The 25,767-nt window shown below is 40.7% G+C and overlaps 1 protein-coding gene across 2 annotated transcripts in view; it reads right to left on the bottom strand.

Moving 5' to 3' along the window:
• The window catches only part of ARAP2 (ArfGAP with RhoGAP domain, ankyrin repeat and PH domain 2), a 604,561-nt gene that overhangs the window by 510,099 nt on the left and 68,695 nt on the right, over positions 1–25,767 (bottom strand). For both annotated transcript variants that reach the window (XR_012237041.1, XM_073608952.1), the window contains exons 6-9: positions 24,566–24,862; positions 21,231–21,300; positions 18,132–18,252; positions 5,724–5,896 (exon numbers count right to left, since the gene is read on the bottom strand). Coding sequence is in view for 1 of the 2 variants with exons in the window: in XM_073608952.1 (XP_073465053.1) it covers positions 5,724–5,896; positions 18,132–18,252; positions 21,231–21,300; positions 24,566–24,862 (661 nt within the window). In the remaining variant the exon portion in view is untranslated. The remainder of the gene's footprint in view (positions 1–5,723; positions 5,897–18,131; positions 18,253–21,230; positions 21,301–24,565; positions 24,863–25,767) is intronic.

Here is a 25,767-nt window from a genome sequence, read left to right as displayed (position 1 = left end):
TATATCGACTTTGGTGCAGTGTCACATTAATTTTAGCTCTCCTAATTTAGAAAATCTTTAACAGTAAATAAAAAAAAGAGTACATAGAGATATTACATTATATATGAATTGATTTTGTGACAGATGGCCATTTCCCCAAGCACTTTTATGTGTAATCTGTCAAGCAATGTCCGTTTGTTATCGGCTACAGCTATGCTGAAACTTTTACAGGTCTGCAGACAGAGCTCTATAAATGACCAGCATTTCTGATTAATTGGTTTTCCAAAAAAACAAAAAGACTTCTCAGCTACAGCATGTGCATATAATTATATACAAGTTCAGAAGAGCTGATTTAAGAAGTGCAAAATTGTGTGTCCTGCACTTCAAATATCATTTTAAAGTGAAAACATTTCATCAGCTCTTATTTTCTGCACTACATTTTATAAGTGAAATAATACGCTTAACCGCCGCCGCAGTTATAGTGAGGCAGGTTGGCTCCCCTATGCGAATCGCTGTCATTGTATGGCGTCTCGCGCAGGCGCAGAGGCGGGCGCGCGCTGCGCCCTCGCGCCTGCTGCATTCTGAGGGAGCGTGCCCGCGGGTCGGGTGGACTCGTTGTCTGCCAGCGGCCCATGATCGCCTAATACAGAGGCAGAATGGGGATCTGCCTTTGTAAACAAGGCGGATCCCCATTGTGACAGGGGACATGTCAGATCTACTGTTCCCAGTGATCGGGAACAGTGATCTTTGTCATGTCCCAGGCAGCCCATCCCCCCCCCACACAGTTAGAACACACCTAGGGAAAACAGTTAACCCCTTCATCACCCCTAGTGTTAACCCCTTTCCTGCCAGTGTCATTTTTACATTAATCAGTGAATTTTTATAGCACTGATGTAATAATTTCGCTGGTCTCCAAAAAGTGTCATTTGGGGTCAGATTTGTCTGCCGCAATCCCGCTAAAAAATCACAGATCACTGCTATTACCAGTAAAAAAAAATTAAAATAAATAAAGGTCCCTAAATATATGCCTATTGCAATTTTTTTTTGCCAAAAATATGTAAAAGAATATATATGGGCCTAAACTGATGAATAAATTATTATTTTTATTTTTTTTGGCTATGTATTATAGCAAAAAGTTAACCACAGAGGTGATCAAATACCACCCAAAGAAAGCTCTATTTGTGGGATAAAAAAGGACGTCAATTTTGTTTGGGTACAATGTTGCATAACCGCGCGGTCAAACCGACACAGTGCCATATCGCAAAAAAAGGCCTTGTCATTAAGGGGGCGAATCCTTCCAGTCCTTAAGTGGTTAAAGTGCATGTCATATATTTTTTATTGGATTGAGTGGGGAGGAATTAGAACCCCTGATTTACCCGACAGCATTTAAAAGAAAATCTGCGAAAGAGATACAGACAGAAACTAAACTCTGAAAAGGGGATCTAATCTTATTTTTCTCTACTAAAGAAAAACATTTTTATTTCTGTCTGTGTTGAGAGTTGGAGAGTTTTACTCACTTTCTGCCTGGTAAAACTTTGTCAGTAGGAAGTGAGGGCAAATCTCTCTAAATAGCTATGAAAATCTGCTAGAGGTCCTAACCCTGCTTTACCCCATCCAAAGCTAAGAGAACATGTTTTGGCCACTTGCACTTATTATTTCACAAAGTTTTAAAGCTTGTTTTTTTCCCATTATTTTAAGCTGGTGATCTGGCCAGTAACACACTTTCAGTCTTAAACCCCTTTCACACTAGTTGACCGATCAGGTCCGCCTGCCAGTTTTTCAGGCAGACCCGATCGGACTCTCCAGTCTCCCCTATGGAGTGGCAGGTATCAGCAGACATGTGTCAGTTGACACCCGCTGACATCTGATTTGATCCTATCCGCTAGGGTTGCACCAATACCGATACCCGATACTGCGACGTCCATCTTGGGTTGTACCAAGATGGGCATGGCAGCATTTGTCTTGCTAGCAAAAGCCTTTCCTTTATCCTTAAATCCCTAAATATTGTCTCATTCATTATTATGCAATTGCCAATCAGTGATGCCTTTCAGTGCACATCAGTGCTGCCCATCAGTTCCTATCAGTGCCACTCATAAGTGCCACCTATCATTGCCTATAAGCACTGCTCATCAGTGCCACCTATCAGTGCCCATAAGTGCTACCTATAAGTGCCCATCAGTGCCAACCATCAGTTCCCATCAGTTCCACCTATCATTGCCCATAAGTACCGCCTAACAGTGCCCATAAGTGCTGCCTATCAGTGCGAAGCAGTGCCTTCCAATCAGTGTCGCCCATCAGTGCTGTCCATCAGTGTCATCTATCATTGCTCATTAGTGTTGCCTATCAGTGCCACCCATCAGTGCCCATCAGTGCCACCTATCAATGCTGCATATTAGTGCCACTGTCACGTGACAAAAAAGTATCGGTAATCGGTATTGGCAAGTACTTGAAAAAAGTATCGGTACTTGTACTCGGTTTTAGAAAAGTGGTATCGGTGCAACCCTACTATCCTCTAAAAACAGATGTTCTGTTCCCCATCTGTCTGGCGGATCAGATGGTAGTCAGGTGTAAAAGTACAGGGATCCATTTACATCTGACATAGAGGAGAGCGGGCTGTGTCTGTGTCCACTCTGCATAGGTGGAGCAGACACAGACCAGCCATCTGCCTGCTCAGCGGGGATCAGCAGACAGAATCCCTGCTGAGAGGGCGGACTCCAACAGAGCACGCCCTGCATAGAAGGGGCCTTAGGGTGGCTTCCACTCCAGAGGAAGAGCAATGGAGCCATCCTTGGACAGGATCATCAGCCTGGGGAGAGGGTAATGTTAGACTAGCAGATTTAAATGGACTTGACTAAAAAATTGAAGCTGAACTCCAATTAACACTTTTTAAAAGCTAAATTTGCCTTTAGAACATGTTACATGTTTCACCCATATACAGGTATAGTTGTATATACCCATATAGAGGTTGCAGCCAATCAGAGTTCTGGTTTCCTCAGGTTTTAACCAAAATGGCCACCACTGCACCTATGCTAGGGACACTTTTTCTCAATCCTAGTGCCAGTGGGTGGGGTTAAAGTCCACTGGTCAATATAAGTACTTCTCTCTATTCTCTGAAAACTATCAGTCCCTGCAAGGAAGAAGTACGGATCTACAGCTAGGAAAGATGTTCTGTTGTGCAGTTTAAAGGGCCAGCAACCAGGCTATACTAAGAAATTATCCTGTTGTGCACCTCATACCACTATTTTTCTGACCCTCTTCAGACAGAGCTATTTAGCCATTATTGAAAAAGATTGAATAGAAATAGAAATTGATCCCCACAGAAGCTGTATTATTTTATATATGTGTCAGAATCATTCTTAGTGTGCATGCGGAGCCCAGACAACAATCATTCCTGACCAACAGATACAACTGGCAAATATAAACTTCTCTCTTCCTCCCCTTCTCAGCCACGTCAGTCAGAGAGATAAGGAACAGCACAGGGGTTTAGCAGGCACATAACCACAGCAAATTTCATGAAATGAAGGTATTTCAAAAAAGGGACTTAATTTTTCTGCCTTTCGGCATGTAAGGCAGTCCATTGAAAGGAATGGGTTGCCTACATGCACAACGCAGGTTTCAATGATGTAAACCTAACCCCAGATCCTTCATCCTTCACATCACAATTCCATTAATACATTAGTATTCTTAGTCCCCTTTTATATCATCCCCCCTTCACATTCCTGTCCTGGCTCCCCTACATATCATCCCTGTATTCCTTTTACATTCCAGTCCTCGGCCCTCTTTTCTACAGTATCACCTCCCCCTTCACAACTCTGTTCTCAGCCCTGTCCTCTGACCCCCTTTAATATCGCCCACCTCCTCCTTCATACTCCTGTCTTCAGCCCCTCCCTTATATCACCCCCGGCTTCCTCCCCATCCTGCACAGCAGTGGCATAGCCCTCTCCCCACGAAAGACACAGCAGGTCTAGAGCTGACGTCAGGAGGTAGGACAGCCCTGAATGGAGCACTGGAGCTGTACAACTTTTCCTTTTAATCAGCTTGTGATTGGTTTCTAGGAACGCCTAGCAACCAATCTCCCGCTGCTTAACTTAAAAAGTTAACTTGGCAGCTCCGCCCTCGTCCAGAACCGTTTTACATCTTGATGCCGATGGCAGCCTGTGGGGATGTCAGTGGTGACGACGGCTGAGGGGGACAGCCAGGTCCTAAATGGAAGGACTGCAGCATGCTGGGCAGAACAGTGGCTCAACCGCCATTTAGTGATGCCCGGTCTAGGGGATGCCTTTTTTACTGTTTATTGATGCAGAACTTTAACAGGAGAGGGGTTTACGGTCAGAGGATACTCCAAAACGATCAATAGCAATAATGGAAGGACAAACTTCTTACTAATAATCTAATAGCGTCTTTTCTTGGTGGTAACCAGTGATTGGCCAGTATATCTACAACTCGATCAGAGCAGCCCCAGTCCATATAGCATCCTCCGGCACTTACTTCCCTTATGGCACTTGCTGAACTAACAGTCCACAGCAAGGTTTTTACACAGTGTCCCAGGAACTGTCTGACACCCAGCATCAACAGGAAGATCTTCAGGGAGGGAGATAAAAAGATCCTTTATCAGACCCAAGACATCAGTGCAGTGCTCTCCAGTAAATGCAATCCTCAGGCAATCTTCCTTAGGCACTCAGCTTAGCAGCTGCTAAGGTCCAGACTGCAATTTCTTGTCTATCTGGCTATTACCCAGAGGCAACGACCCCCTAGGAGACTGAAACCCTCCCTTGAGGAAAAGAACACTTTGTTCAGATCTTCTGCATAGTTATCACCTCTCCAGCCACCCGAGATTGGCTGGAGCATAATAAACATTCAACTGATCATTTGAATCTCAGAGTCCTATGCTCTGGAAGCTTCTTTCTGAGACAGGTGGGAGTAATCAAACTCTCAGCTTCGGAAACCCTGAACAGACCTTACACAATCAATCACTACTCCATTCTAGACATGTGCAGTTAGTTTCGTTCCGAATAAATATTCAGACAAATTTTTTGTTATTCAGAGATTCGGATATATCCGAATACCAGAATTACAGTATAAACAAAATTTACCGAATGCTCCGAATAACGAAACAAAATTTGTTCGAATTTCCAAAAGATTTTTCTTTTGTTTGTTCACTTTGCCACATTCGAATTGAAAAAAGAAATGAATCTAAAGTTTTCGATTTGACCGATTCAAAATGTATTGATGCAAACTTTTAGAATTGAAAAAAATCTGTAAAATTCGAAGAAAATTTGAAAAAGACATAAAAAACTAATTCTGAATACGAATTGAATGAATCAACAGAATTTAACAAAACTAAATAGTTAGATTAACAAATCTAAATGAAACAAAACAAATGTTTTCGTCATGCACATGTCTACTCCATTCACTACAATCGAGCCAAAAACTAAATTTATCTAGCAACCTAACCGGAAGCAGGCACTACATCTATTAAAGAGATAGAGCTAAAAAAGCAATTATGTAGGGAACATTTATGCCATTGGTTAAATGCTTCCTAAAATTATATGTTGTATTTTATGTACAGTTTATTCTAAAATCTCAGAACACAATAAATGAACAATCAGAAATTGTAGATCTGTCAAAGCTTTAACTGCCATTGTTCCTTGTTCTATTTTTTATCACTCCCTTTAGTACTAACCATAGTAGTCTGTTTATCATTCTGAACACCATAAAAACAAAAGCAGTGAACTTGTACATACCTGTTTGCTTTTGCTCAGGTATAATTTACTTCCATCTATCACAGTAAATATTTTGATTTTATATCCTTTCAGTTCAAGGTATCCACTTTTGTCACCATCACTGGCCTTAGGACTCTTGTTGGTTTGTGTTTTCATCGCCTGTTCTAGTACGGTTAGCCAATCATGTCTGAGTGCTAAGAAAGAACACAAATTAACAGTCACTTTTATACAGAATCAAACTAAACCTAGAATAAGCATGTAGCAAATGAAAGTCAGAGAAAAGTAAGAATTCTTTATCTTTGTACTAGTTCCAGAACTGACTGACTGAGCAAGTACAGAAGTAAAATAATCAGAAAAACAGCGAGGTAACAAGCATTTTCAGAACACGAAGCCAGAAAAGGCAGCTTACATATTTCTCTTATGACAGGTTTTCTTTAAATAAACTCCAGTCTGTGTCAAAATGGCTTAACCCCTTCAAGCCTAAGCCTTTTTCTGACATTTGTTGCGTACAAGTTAAAATTAGTATTTTTTTGCTAGAAAATTACTTAGAACCCCCAAATATTATATATATATATATATATATATATATATATATATATATATATATATATATATATATATATATATATATATATATATATATTTAGCAGAGACCCTAGAAAATAAAATGCAATTTCTGCAATATTTTATATCACACTGTATTTCCGCAGCCCGCCTTTCAAATGCAATTTTTTTCGAAGAAATACACTTTCGTAAATATAAAAAAAAACAGTAACGTTAGCCCAATTCTTTTGTATAATATGAAAGATGATGTTATGCTGAGTAAATAGATACCAAACATGTCATGCTTTAAAATTGTGCACACTCATGAAATGGTGACAAACTAGAGAACCAAAAAATCTCCATAGATGATGCTTTAAAAAATTTTAACGGTTACCAGTTTAGAGGAGGTCTAGTATTAGCATTATTGCTCTTGCTCTAACAACATTTGCGGCAAAACCTCACATGTGCGGTTTGAACACGGTCTACATTTGCGGTATCGACTTACGTATGCGTTCGCTTCTGCGTACAAACACGGAGGGATGGGGCGCTTTTCTTTTTTTTTTAATTTATTTTATATTAGTTTTTTTTTTTTTTTTTTTTTTACACTGTCCCTTTAATTTTTCAATTTTTTAATTTCTTTTTTGATCACTTTTATTGCTGTCATAAGGAATGTAAACATCCCTTGTAACAGTAATAGGCAGCACAGGTACTCTTTATGGAGGGATCTGGGGTCTATAAGACCCCAAATCCCTCCTTTGCACTTAAAAGCATTTAACCAGTTCCGGACCAGCTGCTGCAGTCATACTGTGGCAGGTTGGCTCGGCTGCGCGAAATCACCTAGCTGTCCGATCCGCGCTCGGCCGGCTGGGGGGGGGGGGGGGCACGCCTCACCGGCCGCAACGATCGGATTAGATCAGAAACCGATCAATCCCCAAGCCCAGGCCAATGATTTCTGGCCTGGACCTGGTGATTGATCGGTTCCTGATCGGATTCGATCAGGAACCAATCAATCCCCAGGCCAATGATTTCTGGCCTGGACCTGGTGATCGCTCCTGACGAATGATATCCTTCCCCTGTCTGTGTAACTGTAAACACTGACAGGGGAAGTGATGTCATCTCTCCTCGTGTCGGTCTTTTCCGTTCCAAACTGAGAGGGGAGAGCATCTAACAGTGAGCTGCACTGACACCAGGTCACGTAGGCACACAATTCACCCCTGATCACCCCCCCGATCACCCCCCAGTTAACCCCTTCACCACCTGTCACTGTGTCACCCACTACAGCAATCAGATTTTTTTTTTATCGCTGTACTAGTGTCAATAGTGACAAACATCAGTGTTAGGGTGATTAGTCTTAGACCTAGATAGGTCTAGGGACCCCCCCTAACCACCTCCAATAAAGGTTTAACCCCTTTATTACCCCCTGTCACCTGTGATCACGGTATAAGTGTCACGGGTGACGCAGTTTAGCTAGTTATTTTTTTATAACGTCAGGGCACACGCTGTATTTTACCCAATAAAGGTTTAACCCCTTGATCACCCTGCGGGTGATCAAAGTTAGGTTTTAGCGTCAGATCAGCGTCAGGGTCTGCGTCGCCCCAGGCAGCGTCAGGTTAGTACCAGTACCGCTAACACTCACGCACACACCATACGCCTCCCTTAATAGTATAGTGTCTGAACGGATTGATATCTGATCTGATCAGATCTATATTAGTGTCCCCAGCAGTTACGTAGAGCCGGAGAACTGCCCAGACTACATAGGGAGTGCTGGTAAGATAGTGTGGGACTTCGTGTCACCCTTTTTCGGAAAGGAGTACCACTTGTATGTGGACAATTATTACACGAGCGTGCCACTTTTCAATCGCCGGAGCTTCCCCCCAAATGGCATGTAGAATCCCGACTTAGACAGGGGGGGAGAGAGCCTGCTTGAAGTGTAATAATTTGTTAGCAGTGAAGTGGAGGGATTCACGGATTGTTTTCGTTCTGTCCTCGCTTCACGTAGACATGGCAGTCCAAATTCCTACGACGACTGGTCTTGTGGAGAAACCCCTCTGTGTCCACGAATACAATCTTTACATGGGAGGGGTGGACCTCAACGACCAGTTGTTGGTGCCTAACTGCCCGTAAGGCCAGACGCTGGTACAAAAAAGTGTCTGTTTATTTATTTCAATTGGCTTTGCTGAACGCTTTTGTGCTATACAAAGCTTCATGATGGATCCTTCCTTAAATTCCAGGAAGAGATCGTCAGAGCCCTCCTGTTTCCAGACGGTGCTCTTGCCCAACTTCCCAACACAAATGCAGTGAGCCGGCTGCATGAGAGGCATTTTCCTTTTGTCCTCCCTGGTACCCCTACCCAAAGAACACCCCAAAGAAGATGTTGTGTCTGCAGCAAACGTGGATTTAGGCATGACACCCGCTTTTATTGTCCCTCCTGTCCTGACCAACCTGGTCTCTGCATTGGTGAATGTTTCAAACACTACCGCACACTAGTTGAGTATTAGCGTAGGGTACAGCACCACACAGTCATAGGCACACTAACACAGGGTCTTGGGGTCTCAAAAGATGTGATGGCCATCACATTTTGAGAGACCCTAATCTGCAATGTTCAGTTTAAACTTTTTTTACAGTTTTTATAAAAGTGAAAAAAGTGAAAAAAAAAATAAAAAACACACAAAAACACAAAAAATTAAAAATAAAAAAGCCAAAAATAGTTGTGGTTGTATTTTTCTTCTCTCTCTCTCTCTCTCTATTGTTCTCTCTCTTATGTTCGCTCTCTACTGTCCACTCTACTGTTCGCTCACTAATGTTCTATATCTATCATTCTCTCTCTGTTTTATTTTTACTATGTTTTATTGTATTTGCTTTGCAGCTATGGTATGTTATACTGTAATGTTTGTTTTATTGTTAACCATCATTTGCTTAGCAGGTACGCCATTCAGCTGCAGCATGGGTTTATTTATCTTGACAGCAACACCGTTTGCTCCCACGATAAGTAAAGCCGTAACTCCAGCGCTGTCAGAGGTGATTTCACCACCACAGTTAAAAAAAGAGCATATATAACGAAGCATGGGGGCAGCAGGGGTGAAGGAGCGATTTGCTCCTAACTTTTGGGGTGGATGCCCCTGCTCCAGCATATATTTTTTAGGCAATTCAACTGCAGCACTGATTTATTTATCTTGACAGCAACAGCGTTTGCTCCCACAATACGTAATCAGCGGCTCCATCATTGTAGGAGGTGATTTCACCACCACAGTTAAAAACAAAATGATGCATGTATGTCCATCATTAGAAGTGGGTGGATGAAGAGCGGTATTCTAATGGTGGGCATACCCAGCGATCAATCTCTTTTTTTTTCATGCAACCTACAGGCTGCATGAAAAAAAGAACATTACAATGTATGCCCAACAAGGACCAGCAACATAGTGGCTATACCAGAATGATCATCTTGGTATCATTCTTTTCAGCAAGTGGACGGCTTTCATATAAAAGCAATCCTGGTGGCTAATTAGCCTCTAGACTGCTTTTATAAGCAGTGGGAGGGAACGTCTCCCCCTTCCATGGTTTTCTCGGGCTCTCCTGTTCCAACAGGGAACCCGAGAATGCAGCCGGTGGTTCAGCCAGCTGACCATAGAGCTGATCAGAGACCAGAATGGCTCCAATCATCTCTATGGCCTAAGAAACCGGAAGCTACGAGCATTTCATGACTTCTGTTTTGCCAGATATAAACAGTACCATTGGGAAATTGGCAAAACATTTTATCACACCGATCTTGGTGTGGTCAGATGCTTTGAGGGCAGAGGAGAGATCTAGGGTCTAATAGACCCCATTTTTTTCAAAAAAGAGTACCTGTCACTACCTATTGCTATCATAGGGGATATTTTTATTCCCTGAGATAACAATAAAAATGATTAAAAAAAAAAATGAAAGGAACAGTTTAAAAATATAATAAAAACACAAAATAAATAATTTTTAAAAAAAGTACCGCTGTCCCCCCGTGCTCACGCGCAAAGGCGAACGCAAGCTTCGGTCTGGTGTCATATATAAACAGCAATTGCACCATGCATGTGAGGTATCACCGCAAAGGTCAGATCGAGGACAGTAATTTTAGCAAATTGGAATATTTTATATTTTGCCACAAGTTGCAGGAAAATGAAAATTTCTTTTTGTTTTGCACAAAGTTGTCACTAAATGATCTACTGCTCAAACATGCCATGGGCATATGTGAAATTACACACCAAAATCCATTCTGCTGCTTCTCCTGAGTACGGGGATACCACATATCTGAGACTTTTTGGGAGCCTAGCCGCGTACAGGATCCCGAAAACCAATCACCGCCTTCAGGATTTCTAAGGGTGTAAATTTTTTATTTCACTCCTCACTACCTATCACAGTTTCGAAGGCCATAAAATGCCAAGATAGCACAAACCCCCCCCCCCCCCCAAAATGAACCCATTTTGGAAAGTAGACACCCCAAGCTATTTTATGAGAGGCATGTTGAGTCCATGGAATATTTTATATTTTGCCACAAGTTGCGGGAGAATTATTATTATTTTTTTTTTTTTTTTTGCACAAAGTTGTCACTAAATGATCTATTGCTGCTGGTATATGCAGGTATCTGCAGGTATCCCCTGGGACAACCGCTTGAATCTGAAGGCCACATATTTGGGTTACGTCAGAGGAAGGGGTTAAAAAAGAAAGCACTTTCCAAGACCATATAACAGTAAACAACCAGACAGGAGGAATCTGACAATTAATAGGGTAAAAAATAATGTTCAATTGTTATGTTCTTATTAGAAAGTATTTACTTTTGGGGGCTTTATAGAGATATTGTCAGAAATAGTTACAAGGCTCTAATTTCCATTATGAAATCGGAGTTCTTCCGAAAAAAAAAATGATAAAAGTCAGCTGCCGACTTACCTGTCCAGAGCGCCGTGATGTCTTCACCCGAAGCCGATCTGTCCCTTGGCTCCCGGGTGGAGGCGCCGGCATCCTAAGTAAGGGAATCAGGAAGTGAAGCCGTGCGGCTTCACAGCCTGGTTCCCTACTGCACATGCGCATGTCGCTCTGCGTATCCTGACTGGTTCCTGCTGTCTTCTGGGACCTGTGTGTCTCCCAGAAGACGGGGGGGCGCGGAGGAGGGCCCAGACATGGCGTAATTCACTGCGGATTCTGCGGTGCTCTATCGCCGTAAGTGGGGGCAAATACCTGTCCTAGACAGGTATCTGCTCCCCCCCCCCCGAAAGGTGCCAAATGTGACACTGGGTGGGGGGGGCCAGAAAAGCGGAAGTTCCATTTTTGGGTGGAACTCCGCTTTAAGTGATAAAATAGGTTATGATGATGTTAATCACTTGCTTTCTCTCCCTGTCAGATCAGAAGTGTCAGCCCAGTGTCAGGCTATAAAGGTCCCATGGAGGCTAATCTGTCTCCTGAATTCAGGTCTGATAAATGACACTTTGGGTTGATTTACTAAAGGTAAAAAGATTGTGCACTCTGCAAAGAGCAGTTGCTCCAGAGCTTAGTAAATTAGCAGAAACTCTGCTGACTTCCATCATCCAATCACGTGCAGGCAAAAATTCAATTTTTTATTTTATTTTTCTTGCACGTGATTGGGTATTCTTTGCATAGTGAAGCCTTACCTCATTTACCAAGCTCTGGAGCAACTGCGCTTGCAGAGGGCACTGCAAAGTGCACAGTCTATTTACCTTTAGTAGATCAGCTTCAGTGTTTAGGCTGCATGCAGGGGCACAACTGCAAATGAACAAAGTCTTTTGGTTTCCTTCTGTAAACCTGACAGCGCTATTATATGATGTTGCTTGAGGGTCTGTCATAAACACTCAATACATTGGAAAAGTCTTGGAGACATAGGTGATTCTTAGTGCCTGACACTTCAGTTTGGACAGGACAAGAATACAATTAATAACAAAAAACAAGTATTCCCATGGTATAGAGTGATTGCACTATATTGACAATTCATGGGTGGGAGATTACCCATGATAACTGGTTATTTTTAAATGTTTACTATGTATAGCTGATACTAAATGTAGTTTAATAAATGACTAACTCATACTAACTCAGTACATAATATAACTGGATACTAACATTTATAGGTAAAGTTGATTCAGGAAATATCTGATTACCTTTTTGGGGGTCAGGAAAGAATTATTTCCCCTGCTGGAGCAAATTGGATCATGCTTTCCTGGGGGGTTTGCCTTCCTCTGGATCAACTGTGGGTATAGGATTGCGTTTATAAGATTGTATGATTTGTTTTCCCTTTTATTGGTTGAAATACTGTAGATGGACTTGGTTCTTTTTTCAACCATACTAACTATGTGACAATGTAACTATGTAATTTCAGGAAACCTGGACAAAGGGTCAGGTGTCGCCAAAGTTTCAGGTTGTATCCTAAGGGATCACTCATGTGGCTAATATTGCCACCTCTCTAAAACGTGGTCTACATGGATATTCCACCCCCTCATCTCTTGTTTTAGCCCTCAAGTTCTGATCATTTGTGCCAAAATTACAGTTGCAGGGCAGTTGCTACTCATACTCATTCACTTTTGCAAATGCGACATGTTGTTTAATTTTTGCCAAGGCCACAAAGAAAAGCATTGTGACCATAGCATGTGTACAGACTTGAGTGAATGCATTTCTGTGTTTTAGGGAGTTCAGGGGGCAGTAAAACCACCTGCTTTTACCAATACCTGTATGAACAAACCCCTCACTCTTAACAGTAAAAGTAAAGTAAAATACTTTAAAAGCAATGTTTAAATTGCGCTGCTGGTTTCTAAATTACTGACTACTACAGGCAGCTGCTCGAGTTTTATTTGTATCAACCATAGTAGATAGTAACCATGCAGAATAATTCTTATCTGATATTCTACTTGGTTCCTCTACTTTTCGATCCACTCCCTGCAATGCAAAGGTTAGGAAACCAAAGCAAACCATGAGGTGGAAACATTAGAGTCCTTTCACACGAGCATTATCAGTTTCATCACTCATATTGGTTAAAATAAAATATATATGAAAGCTTAATAGTTTTACATACTGTAGGTCTTCAGTTCAGTTCAGTAAACATACTGTATGTTTTTAACATTTTTTTTAGTTGTTGAAGAAAACTGTCACAGTTAAACAAAAGTATAAAAAAGAAATTATGTTTTTTTGCCTAAAAATGTATGTAAATGGAACAGATGTAGACAGACAATATCTGCTTACAACTGTTTATGTTTATTCAAACCTTTTCCAGCCAGTCCCTGGAGGGGAGTGCACAGTAGGTGGCTGAGAATGAGATAAAGGCCTGGAGTAGCAGGGTTCTTGACCATGAGGAGAAGCTTCCAGCCTGCAGGGCTGCTGCCCTTCTGGTCAGGTTAACTGAAGCCTGTTGCATAGTTCAGCAAGGTCCCAGTTGAGTGGGAGCTGGAGGAGGCCTATTGTAGAGAATTCACAGTGTTCCCAGCTCAGCCTACTGCAGAGAGATCTTTAAAGTGGTTGTAAACCCTTTACAACCACTTTATACTACAGGTAAGCCTATAATTAAGCTTACCTGTAGCTACACTGGATATCTCCTAAACCTGCACGGTTTAGGAGATATCCCTGTATTTGCAAGTGCCAACGTCATTGGCACATGCCCACTTAAGCAAACTGAAGCAACAGCGTGTACGTGCCGTTGCTTCAGCTGTACTGTGCCGATACCGGTGGCTCCCACACGCATGTGCGGGAGTGACTTCATCGCGGCTCTGGCTAATCACAGTGCCGGAGCCGCGATACCCGGAAGTAACCCTCCCCGGGGAGATGTTGGCCGCTGGAGCGGTGAACGTGGACCACTGTGGGGGCTTTGATCTCAGGTAAGTAATTCATAATGAGCTAGTATGCTATGCATACTAGCTCATTATGCCTTTGCCTTGCAGGTTTTTTTTTTTTTTAACAGGTTTACAACCACTTTAAGGTCCCAGCTTAGTGAGAGCTGGATGGGCCTATTTTCCTGAAAGCAGTTTGAGCCAATTAAAGGAGGTGCACTAAGGATCTGACCTGGAGATTCACGGGAAAGGTGTCTGACTGATAGTGGACAAGAGGTATTCAAGTATCTGAGGACACAGTGAGTAGAGGCAGGATCCTAGTAACTCTCTGTTGCATGACCCCCTGAGTGACTGTGTCAGTGTTGCTAAAGAAGAATCCACCTTGCTGGGAGTCCCAGAAGTGCTTGTGTCTCTAGTCTCTGATAAAAAAGAGGATATCCCTGAACAGAGAAGACAGAACAAAGAGTGTGCTCCAGTTACTTTGTGCACCTAATTTGGAGTGTTTCAAGGCTGGCCTACACCCCAACCAATTTCAACCCACAATAAGGCATAAAAAGGCAACTACTGCCTGGTTATTGTGAGAGGATCTGTCCAAGTGTTGTGTGCCCGGCTGCCTGAGGACCCAAACGAGAAGAGAACCTGGAACAAATAAGTAGAACCATCAGGTCATCAGGTACAGGTCTGATATAAGGTATCAAGACCCTGCTTTTACCACGATGACCACTTCTACAAAGCGCATAACAAAGCATGGTAAGCCAGGAATACCGCAGGGAAACCACTGGAAATACTCGTAACTAGTCCTTTGCCCTCTGCTTGCCTTCTGTGGGCACAGTTTCCAGAATTCAGTTCCTTTTTCTTAAGATCACATAAATAAAAATCAGTGAGGTCACTTCTAAAGAAAATTCCCATAGTGGCAGCAAAGCACATGCATGTAGTTTGTAAATGTCCACTTTAAACTGGGCATTTTGTTTTCTAATATTTACTGTATGATCAGCTATGCAATGATGTGTAATGTACCCATAAGCAATGTACCTGCATATAATTTTTCATTCTTGAAGACACAGAAAACACAAAAGCTGGAAAATAGGTTTTGTCTTTCATGAATCCATAGTGTGTTGTGCATGAGTAATGCTATTTTCAAAGAACATGGTGTTATCTTCTGATTCCCCACCAAGACTATTTATTTATAAATCAATTTATGTATTTTCATGCTGGAAAAGAGAATGTGATAATATATACAGGCACAAGCTGACTGTCGCTGCGTACATTATATTGCAAACTATGTGAGAAACACAAAGCTGCACTCGTCATCACACAGCAAAATGAGTCACCCCTGATAAGTATTAGTGCGCAAAGTCAGCCAACACAGGAGCTTGTTTAATAAGTGCAAACAGCAATATCATACCGAGCCTCACTATTATTCAGGAAAGAGGATTGCTGACTGGTTGCTATTGATTACTTCAATTTGCATGTTGATATTTGTTTTAAAAAAGGGAATATATTTATTTCTTCCCTTTTATTGGCAAAATAAGAGGTTTAAGTTACTTTATAATGTACCGTAACTAATGGATTTGAGGTGGTTAAAAGGAGAAATGTATCCAATCTACACGTGTTATATTTTATCTCTAGATGCTCAAATATACTGTAAATCTTGTGCCTTAATGATATTATTCTGCAAGACGTTAGCAAGTTATAGCAGCTCTTCTCCCTATTCATATGCATTGCCTATCTCTCTTGTAAAGACTCTGTATACAGCAGCACCTGTAATTGTAGTCATTGCAGCCATAGACATGTCCCCAAATCTCCTGCACACTCCGGATCAGGGAACTCTTCACAATAAGGGCCCATTTACACTGGCCTGCAGAGTAAAACACAGGCTAGGTGAGCACCAGGTCCAGGAAGGGGCAGTGCAATGTGCATTATAGCACATTACAATGCACTTTTTTCAATGTTATTGAAATGTCAAAATTGCATTTTATTGATTTATATGTACTGTAGCTTGGCAGTAGTGTGTAGAAATGGACAATATACAGAGTCTTCATGTGAGCTCCAGTCTGTTGTGGGAAAACAGCATCAGTTCTTCTAGGTACACTTGCACACAGTTTTTGAAGGAACTCGGCAGGAAAAAAAAAAAAATCACATCTTTGAGAACTAACCACAGATCATCTGTGGATGTAAGCTCCCTTTTATCCTTCTGTCTCTTCATGTAATCCCAGACAGACACAATGATGTTGAGATCAGGGCTCTGTGGGGGCCAAACCATCTTTTCCAGGACTCTGTTCTTTACACTTAATGTAATTGGCTGCATGTTTGGGGTCATTGTTCTGCTGCAGAATACGTTTGGAGCCAATCACACACCTCCCTAATGGATAAGTATCTAGCCTGCATTTCCAAGCATTGAGGACACCATTGATCCTGAAAAAATCTCCAACTCCATTTGCAGAAATGCAGTCTCGAACTTGTAAGAAACCTCCACCATGCTTCACTGTTCCCTGCAGAAATTCATTATTGTTCCGCTCTACAGCCCTTCAGCGAACAAACTGTCCCCTGCTACAGTATTTCACATTTTGTCTCGTCAGTTCAGAGCACTCGCTGCCATTTTTCTGCATCCCAGTTCCTATGCTTTCATGCATAGTAGAGTCACTTGTTTCCACATTTTATACATGAAAACATAGGAACCGGGGTGCAGAAAAATGGCTGCATGAAGAGACAGAACAATTTGAGGCAGTCTACATCCACAGAATATCTGTGATTAGTTCTCCAAGATGCTTGGAATAACTTACCTGCCAAGTTCCTTCAAAAGCTATGTGCAAGTGTATCTAGAAGGATTAATGCTGTTTTGAAGGCAAAGGGTGGTCACACCAAATAGTGATTTGATTTGGATTTTTCTTCCGTTCATTTACTTACCATTTTGTTAATTGATAAAAATAAACTATTAACATGTCTATTTCTGAAAGCATTCTTAATTTAAAGCATTTTTTTCACACCTGCCTAAAACCTGTATATACAATATATATACCTCATGCATCTTCCTGTTATGGGGTAGCAACAATGCAGCACTGCTCCTGTTGCCATTCTCATGTAAGCTGCACCTGCTTGCACTACAGTGGGTTGCAGGGGTGGCTATCTGGATTATCATTGCTAATTAACAAGCCTGTAGCTTCTCCTGGCCACACTTACTCCCATCCACTGCTTCTTGGATTGGCAGTGCTGTCTCTTTTACTGAAACCCTCCCACCATGAGCTGCAGTGCCTGGGAAGGGGAGCATGTGAGACACAAATGAAGGATCGGGCTTAGTCACGAGAGGTAAAGGAAGTTTTTTTGTTTGCTTTATAAAATTTATGCATCACATTGGGGTTGAATTACTAAAGGCAAATAGACTCTGCACTTTGTAAGTGCAGGTGCACTCTGCAGATGTAATTGCGCTAGAGCTTCGTAAATGAGGTGAAACTTCACGTTGAAAAAAATACCAAATCACATGCAAGGAAAATAAAAAAAACAGCAGAGCTTCCCCTCATTTACCAAGCTCCAGGTCAACTGCACTTGCATGGTGCAACAGCACGTGCACAGTCTATTTGCGTTTGGTGTACTTTAATCATTTAACAATTGAACAACTAACCTAACCCCTAAAAAGAACACTTACCCTTTCCCTACAAGCTCTTCCACTTTAACAGTTAACCCTTTTTTTACTGCTTACCCACCTCATTCTTCGCTGGGAGTCTTGTCGAAAAAAAATGTGCAGGTATGTGCTGAAATCAGGCAGCGCCAAGATCCCAAGATTCCCAAACTGTTTTGGAACTGTGGGACTTTATACTTAGTGCTATAGGCTGATGGGCTGGTATCTTTCTGAGGAGGGAGAATACATTTGTTTCCATATCATATCTGTTGCTTGTCTCAGTTTGAAACTAGTATAACTCCAATCATAAAGGGCCAGCCCTGGTCCCGATACAGTTAGTCTGGGTTATTTTTGTGCATATACAGAGAAAAAGCTTTAAGTGCTTTGATTAAATAATGACAAGAATATCAAAAGATGTACTTGGTGTAAAATTATAGGATGTAAAGTAACCATGCATAATGTAAAAACATTTCCTCATACCTTCCTTTTCTGCCCGGAAAACAAACTTTCTTTGTGATGTCACAATTTCAAATTTGTTGTCACCCAATTTCTGAATTTTTATTACTGCAGACAGTAAAATTTTCCCTTTTGAGAACACATCCTAGAACAATAAAAAATAAAAAAATGTGACCATTTAACATTTATTTACAGCAGATGGAACTGGTAAGGGAGTGGTTTAAAAAAAACAATGCAGTCATTGGCAACAAATTGAGGTATGAAATGTTGCACCATAAATCCTAAAATAGGCATATAAAGTAAACCTGTCAGGAGAAAAATAGACACCGTATTGAGACTGTTTATAAAGGGTCTAGGGGCCATCATTTTGAACCTGACTTCAATACCAGTCCCAGGACAGCTTCATATCACTTCACTGGCTGCATGTTCCAGGACAGTGAGCTACTAGGTAATGAAATCAAGATCAGGATAACCTCAAAACCTGCACATTAACAGACTATTCACCCATTCAGCAGTAAAACACGAGAATCTTACTGCATGAAAATACATTTCAATTAAAAATCCCTGTACTGACCCACTTTTACATATATATCTTTTCCTCTGTTGTATTTAACTGCAACAGGTATTATTGTTCAGTATGCTGACATCTAATGGCAGTTTAGAACCACTACAACTTGTTTACTACCTAATTTGGTTTCTCTCTCTCTCTTCCACTCCTGTTTAGCACTAGTTAGTTCATTCCTAGTTAGACCCTCACTGTTTATGCCATGCACTATCAGTCAATGTTAGAACATTCCAGAGACAGGGCTTATGAAAGTCATTGGGGTTGATTTACTAAAATTAGAAAGTGTAAAATCTGGTGCAGCTCGGCTTCCAGTTTTTATTTATCAAAGCTTAATTGAACAAGCTGAAGTTAGAAGCTGATTGGCTACAGTGCACAGCTGCACCCAATAAGATCAGATCTGTTGGGAAGACTGAACTGATAGCCATGTTAAGCACCTTTTGTGTTTTGCCAATGAATTTTAAGGCAGGTTAATGCTGTTCATGGACATGGAAGGTGATGATCTGACTTTTAGCCAAACATTGCATGAACATGCATGCCAGTATAATGGAAGCCTACATAGATATGCAGTAGAGAGAGTTTAAAAACAGTTCTATCACTCACCTTATCCTGGGTGAAATAATAGCAATAAACTGCAAACTATAATTCAGAAAACTGATTATTTCCCAAAAATTTTTTGACTTCTGGTTGATACCCACAGATGAAACTATAAAGCCCTCAGCCAATGCTGGCCTGACTTAAAGAACCTGTATCAATAGATGCATTTACTGCTCAGCATATTCAGCACTAGACTCACTATGATATTAGACATAAGATCCATGGACTAGCTTGACATATACTACTGAATGGCTGATTTACAAAGTCCTTTAAAATGACCCTTTACTCAATTTTACCTTTCAATGATGTCCCAGTAATGCAGTAATGTTGTCCCCACCCCATTGATTAATTGTAGCCAATATGCCTTCCTGTATACTTTTCCTTTCCTTTTCTGGTGTCTTTATCTGCCAAACACCACTTTCCATTACTGTCCTCTATGTATTCAATCTATCCTTCACTCTACGTTTGCTGCTCACTTTATCTAATTTGTAATCAAGATGCCTTCCAATACCTGATTGTGTCCTCCATTAAACTAAATGACCAAACCATCAGCACAATTAATGGGAGTAATCAGATTGCGGCTCAATTTTTAATTTTTCTAAGATGCTTTTAAGTAGAAAGCCGTTACTTTTAGACTCCTAAGTGAAATATGTTATGTGGAGCAAAGATCCTCACTCATCTAAAACAGGCAGCTATAATGTATGAGCTATAAACTTCTGGAAGTCTGGAGGATTGAGAATTGCAGTACAAATACGTCAATCGGTCCTCAGTATGGTTATATAAAGGTTACAAATGTCTGTGTGAAATGTAGAAATAACTTACACTGGTAATATGATGGAATCAAGATGTACATCCTGAGGGTCAGGAAACCGAACGGTGATCCATAAAAATGTATGTGCCTGCTAGATTGTCAAAAGGTATATATAACAGGGTTGTGTTGAAAATAGTAAACTAGAATATTAGGTAACAACTGTTGATTACCACCAATTTAGACTATTTCACTTGGCATCTCATCAACAAAGATGTTATTTTTCAACTGATCCAAAAATGAGAGAACTTTAACAACTTCCCGACCCGCCACAGTACATATACTGCAACGGGGTGGCTCCTACAGGCACAGCGACCTACCCGTACGTCGCTACCTGCTTCCGGGCTTTGAGCGTGCATGTTTGTAGACACTATAACTTGCACGCAAACCAATTAATTTACATTCATTGAGTTTTTGTTGGTTTTTTTTACCAAAGACCTGTAGCAGAATACATTGTGACCTGAATTTACTAAGAACTTTAACAAAAAAAAAAAAATTATTGGCTATGTTTTAGATACATAGAAAAGTGACGGCAGAAAAAGCCAGAGTAGTTCATCGAGTCTGGCCTTTTTTTTTTTGTTTTAAACATGTTTTGTATTTTTTTTGGTGAGGGGTTGTTGTTTTTTTTTTTTCCATTAACTTTTTTGTCTAAGTATTAATCTATGATTGTCCCATTTACTGTTGACTGGCTCACTACTTCTGCTGGATGTTTATTCCAAGCACCAACTACCCTTTCGGTAAAATAATACTTTCTAAGATTAGTTTAAAGTCATGTCCCCGTGTTCTTTTGGTTTCAATATATATATATATATATATATATATATATATATATATATATATATATATATACGCACACATACATATATATATACATACACTCTATTAGGTATACCTGTTCAATTGCTTGGTAACGCAAATTGCTAATGGTATGGTGATATTTTATTGGCACACTTTGGGCCCCTTTGTACCAATTGAGCATTGTTTAAATGCCACGCCAACGCTATAGACACACACACACACACACATACACATATTATATATATATATATATATATATATATATATATATATATATATATACATACACATATACACACACACACACACTACAGATCCTATAAAACTACAGATCCTATAAAACACATTAATACTTTACCCGATCATTGTGATAGTAGGAAATATGATGTCCATCAAACTTTACCCATCTCTTCTGAAACATGCACGAGCTGCAATAAAAGAACAAAAATAGTATATTATGATGTTTAGTCATGAAGTTAAATGTTTAGCCTTCCTGCCACTTTCAAGCCATTAAACTATAGAAAAAGAAAAAAAAGGCAATCTGCTCAGCAACAGTCAATTATTACAATCCAATTAATCTAGAACCATAGAATCATATAAACGTCTGTAAATTTTGAAATCCCTCAGGCTCCTGTATTGGGACGCAGATTACACTCACCTCTTCAAGGTTCATTTCTGTTACCTCTCCTCCATTCCAGGGCTGCAGCCCCTAAAAAGCCTCTATGCATTCAACACTTCTTGTAGTGTTGAATGTCTTTGTCTCAGAGTTGTTGTATTCTGACAGTGGGAGGTTTCCCATCTGTCAGGATACAATGATCACTGCTTGCGGGTATGACCACCAGCAGTAATTGATTGAATAAAAAATGGAGAGGCTGGTTGTACTGAAGCTGATCGATAGATCAACTTCAGTACAACCAGTCTGTCCATACACGGATCTAAATATGGCTGGTTCCCATTGAACTGGCCAAATTTTGATCTGCCTATTCCCAGCTTTACCTTACAGGGAGCTATTTGTTCCATCCTTTTCACAATCAATTGTCACTCCTAGTGATTAACCATTAGTTATTTTATTAGTGCAAATGAGAAGAATAAAAATCTCCAGTGTAGCACTAGCTTCATATAAACACAGTGCAAAGTGCATTACATTCTGATAGCTGGTGTTCCTTTTTCCCCCTCCATTTGTTAAAGTGTAAGACCCCAAAACCATATAATATGAGGTCAAACCTTAAGAGTTTCAATCTGTATGCAGTCAGGCAGGCCCTTGCACTACATGGTTTTGGTAAATCTGAAGACAAAAATCTGCAGATAATCTAATAGTGTGTATGGGGCTTAACTTTTTTGCTATGTCCCATAGGGGAGTTTCCCCTTCACTTCCTGTCCTATAGACAAAATAGGAAGTTAGAGGAAATCCCTAAAATGAGAAGGAATCCTGAGGCTTCCCCAGGGTTACCAGAACTATTGTATAAGATACTGATTATATATATATATATATATATATATATATATATATATATATATATATATATATATATTTTTTTTTTTTTTTTATTTACAGTACACACATATACACACACACATGCAGTATCCCACAAAAGTGAGTACACCCCTCACATTTTTGTAAATATTTTATTCTATCTTTTCATGTGACAAAACTGAAGAAATGACACTTTGCTACAATGTAAAGTAGTGAGTGTACAGCTTGTATAACAGTGTAAATTTGTTGTCCCCTCAAAATAACTCAACACACAGCCATAAATGTCTAAACCGCTGGCAACAAAAGTGAGTACACCCCTAAGTGAAAATGTCCAAATTGGGCCCAATTAGCCATTTTCCCTCCCTGATGTCATGTGACTTGTTAGTGTTACAAGGTCTCAGGTGTGAATGGGGAGCAGGTGTGTTCAATTTGGAGTTATCGCCAACAGGCGGGCAGCCCTATCACTCTCCATATTGCCTGTTCTTGCTTTTGTGATCACATTTTAATGTATTCTTTTTTTAAATAAAATACCACTCGTTTTTATCTGCACTATGTGGAAGCAATATTTTTTCTCCACATAACCTCTTGGCATGAGTGGGCACCCCACCTGGCTACAGCTATCCATCAAGATTCCCATTTTGGAGTTCCTAAAGTGGTGCTTGATCTGGAAGTCCCTGTCCTGAACTGGCGATTGGACTCGGAAGCCCTTAGGAGCATCCCTGAAATCCACCACGAGGTCTCATTCATCAGGACACCTACACATTTGCCATGTGTGGCACAAGGCTCTGATGACTCTATGTCGCTGACACTAGAGTCCACCGGATCTGGTAAGAGCATTTACCTTCTGTCAAATTGTAGATGTTTATCCTTCCATGACCTCCTTGCCACGGATGGATCTGCATAACCATTCATAATACTCTGGGATTCATACCATCCAGTGACTGTTTGTTCTGTTTAGACATAAACAGGACTTGATTTATCCCTTTTTGATTGATTTCTATTGATTTTTTGATATCAGAGACACATGTTCGTTTTAGATCTAACCTGAGTTATTCACTTCACTGGAGTCACCTCCCCTCTGTTATCACATTTATATTACGATATTTATGCACCATAGTTATGCGCTACATTTCTTCACAGTAAGAGCTGTGAAAAAGTGGAATAGACTCCCTCCAGAGGTGGTTCTGGTCATCTGAGTAGATTGCCTTAAGAAAGGCCTGGATTCTTTCCTAAGTGTACATAATATAATTGAGTACTAACATTTATAGGTATAGTTGATCCAGGGAAAATCCCATTTGCCTCTCGGGTGATCAGGAAGGATTTTTTTCCCCTGCTGTAGCAAATTGGATCATGCTTTGCTGGGGTTTTTTGCCTTCCTCTGGATCAATTGTGGGTATAGGATTGGGTATATGGGATTGTATGATATTATTTTTTATGTATTTCTTTTTATGGTTGAACTAGATGGACTTGTGTCTTTTTTCAATCTGACTAACTATGTAACTATGTCATTCGGACATTTTCTCTTAGGGGTGTACTCACTTTTGTTGCCAGCGGTTAAGACATTAATGGCTGTGTGTTGAGTTATTTTGAGGGGACAGCAAATTTACACTGTTATACAAGCTGTACACTCACTACTTTACATTGTCGCAAAGTGTCATTTCTTCAGTGCTGTCACATGAAAAGATATGATAAAATATTTAAAAAATGTGAGGGGTGTACTCACTTTTGTGAGATACTGTGTGTGTATATATATATATATATTCATGTAAAGGTAGGCGTCCCAATACTTTTGGTAATATAGTATGTGTATATACATATATATATATATATATATATATATATTTCACATTAATTTCAATAGGACACAATCCATCAGTCTCAAAGCAAGACCACGCTAAATAAACTTTAATATGTCCTTCTCCTTCCTGTATGTATGAATCTGTTTTACTGTTTATGTATTTATTATTTGTGCTCTAAGCAGTATAAAAATTTGCCAAAAATGTACAAAACATGGGGCTTTACTAAAATGAAGGACTTACATTGCCAATTAGAAGAGCACATAAAAGTAAAAATATTTGGTACCACACTGATGTGTCTAATTATCCCACATATTGTACCCAAAATAGAATAAGAATAGATAATTGTCACCAGACTGCTCTAAAAACCATAAAGTTAATTCAAAAACACCAATAATGTTGAATATAAACCTTCTATCTCACCTGTGAGGTGAAAGTTTATCTAACCATCCAGCTTTACTTATCATCGCACATGGTCCATAGAAGCTTGCATATGGAGTAATTGAGAATTCTTCTTGACATCCAGATTCTGATGAATGGCTACTGATGGTATCACTTTGGGAATGACTATCTGATTGACTTCTGAGGTCATCAGCAGGCTCTAAGCTCATCTCACGTGCACAGTCTTCCAAGGTAGAATATATTGATTCCTCTGAGTCACTGTTCACTGCTGAAGACATAGCATTCGATGGAGTCGTACACTGAGCGGTTTGTAGTAGACTATTAAATAGATAACAAAAAAAGTTAGAAAAATATTTATAATATATTTACATATAGTTTGGTGCAGTGGGACAAGGTCAACCAGCACCCATGGCAAGGATGGCAAACTGTGCCCCCCCTGTGTATTTACAGTTCATATCTTGGTCTCTGCAGGAATGAAGGAAACTTCTCCATCTTCCCCTCTCTGTCATGTGATATGTCACATGACAAGGGGAAACAGGAATAAGGCAGTCTGCCCTTACTCCCTTACTAGAGGTCACTGCACAATATTACCCCTTAATGATAGGTTGCTAGAGGTTACTGCACATCATTACTGCTCATTGATTGGTTTCTAGAGATTACTGCACATCATTACCTCTCACTGGGTGGTAGGGCAGTATTATGGTGTGTGATGCAACTGTTGGATTACAGTTGGTTGGATGGCAGGATGCAGTTTAGGGTGATGGTGGCAACATTGGGGTGAAAGGCTGGGATCATATCTCCCCTATAATGATAGGGGGTAGGCTGATAGTATGCCAGAGGTGGGGTGCAAGAGGGATGAGGATGATAATGACAGGAGGCAGGGTGGTAGGATGCCAGAGGTGGGGAGCAGGAGGATGATAGGGATGATGATGACAGGGGGCAGGGTAGTAGGAAGCTGGCAGTGGGGTACAGAGGGGATGAAGATGACAGGGGGTGGGGCGGTAGGAAGTTGGCAGACGGTTGCAGGGGGGATGAAGATGACAGGGGGCGGGGTGGTAGGAAACTGGCAGACGGGTACAGGGGGGATGATGATGACAGGGGTGGGGTGGTAGGTAGCTGGCAGAGGGGTGCAGGTGGATAAAGATGACAGGGGGTGGGGTGGTAGGAAGCTGGCAGGCGGATACAGGGAGGATGAAAATGACAGGGGGCGGGGTGGTAGGAAG

This window comes from Aquarana catesbeiana, linkage group LG01 (genome assembly GCF_042186555.1).
Source record: "Aquarana catesbeiana isolate 2022-GZ linkage group LG01, ASM4218655v1, whole genome shotgun sequence".
Classification (NCBI taxonomy): Eukaryota; Metazoa; Chordata; class Amphibia; order Anura; family Ranidae; genus Aquarana; species Aquarana catesbeiana.
Note: the sequence above shows the minus strand (reverse complement) of the source record. Positions and strands in the feature narration are given on the sequence as shown.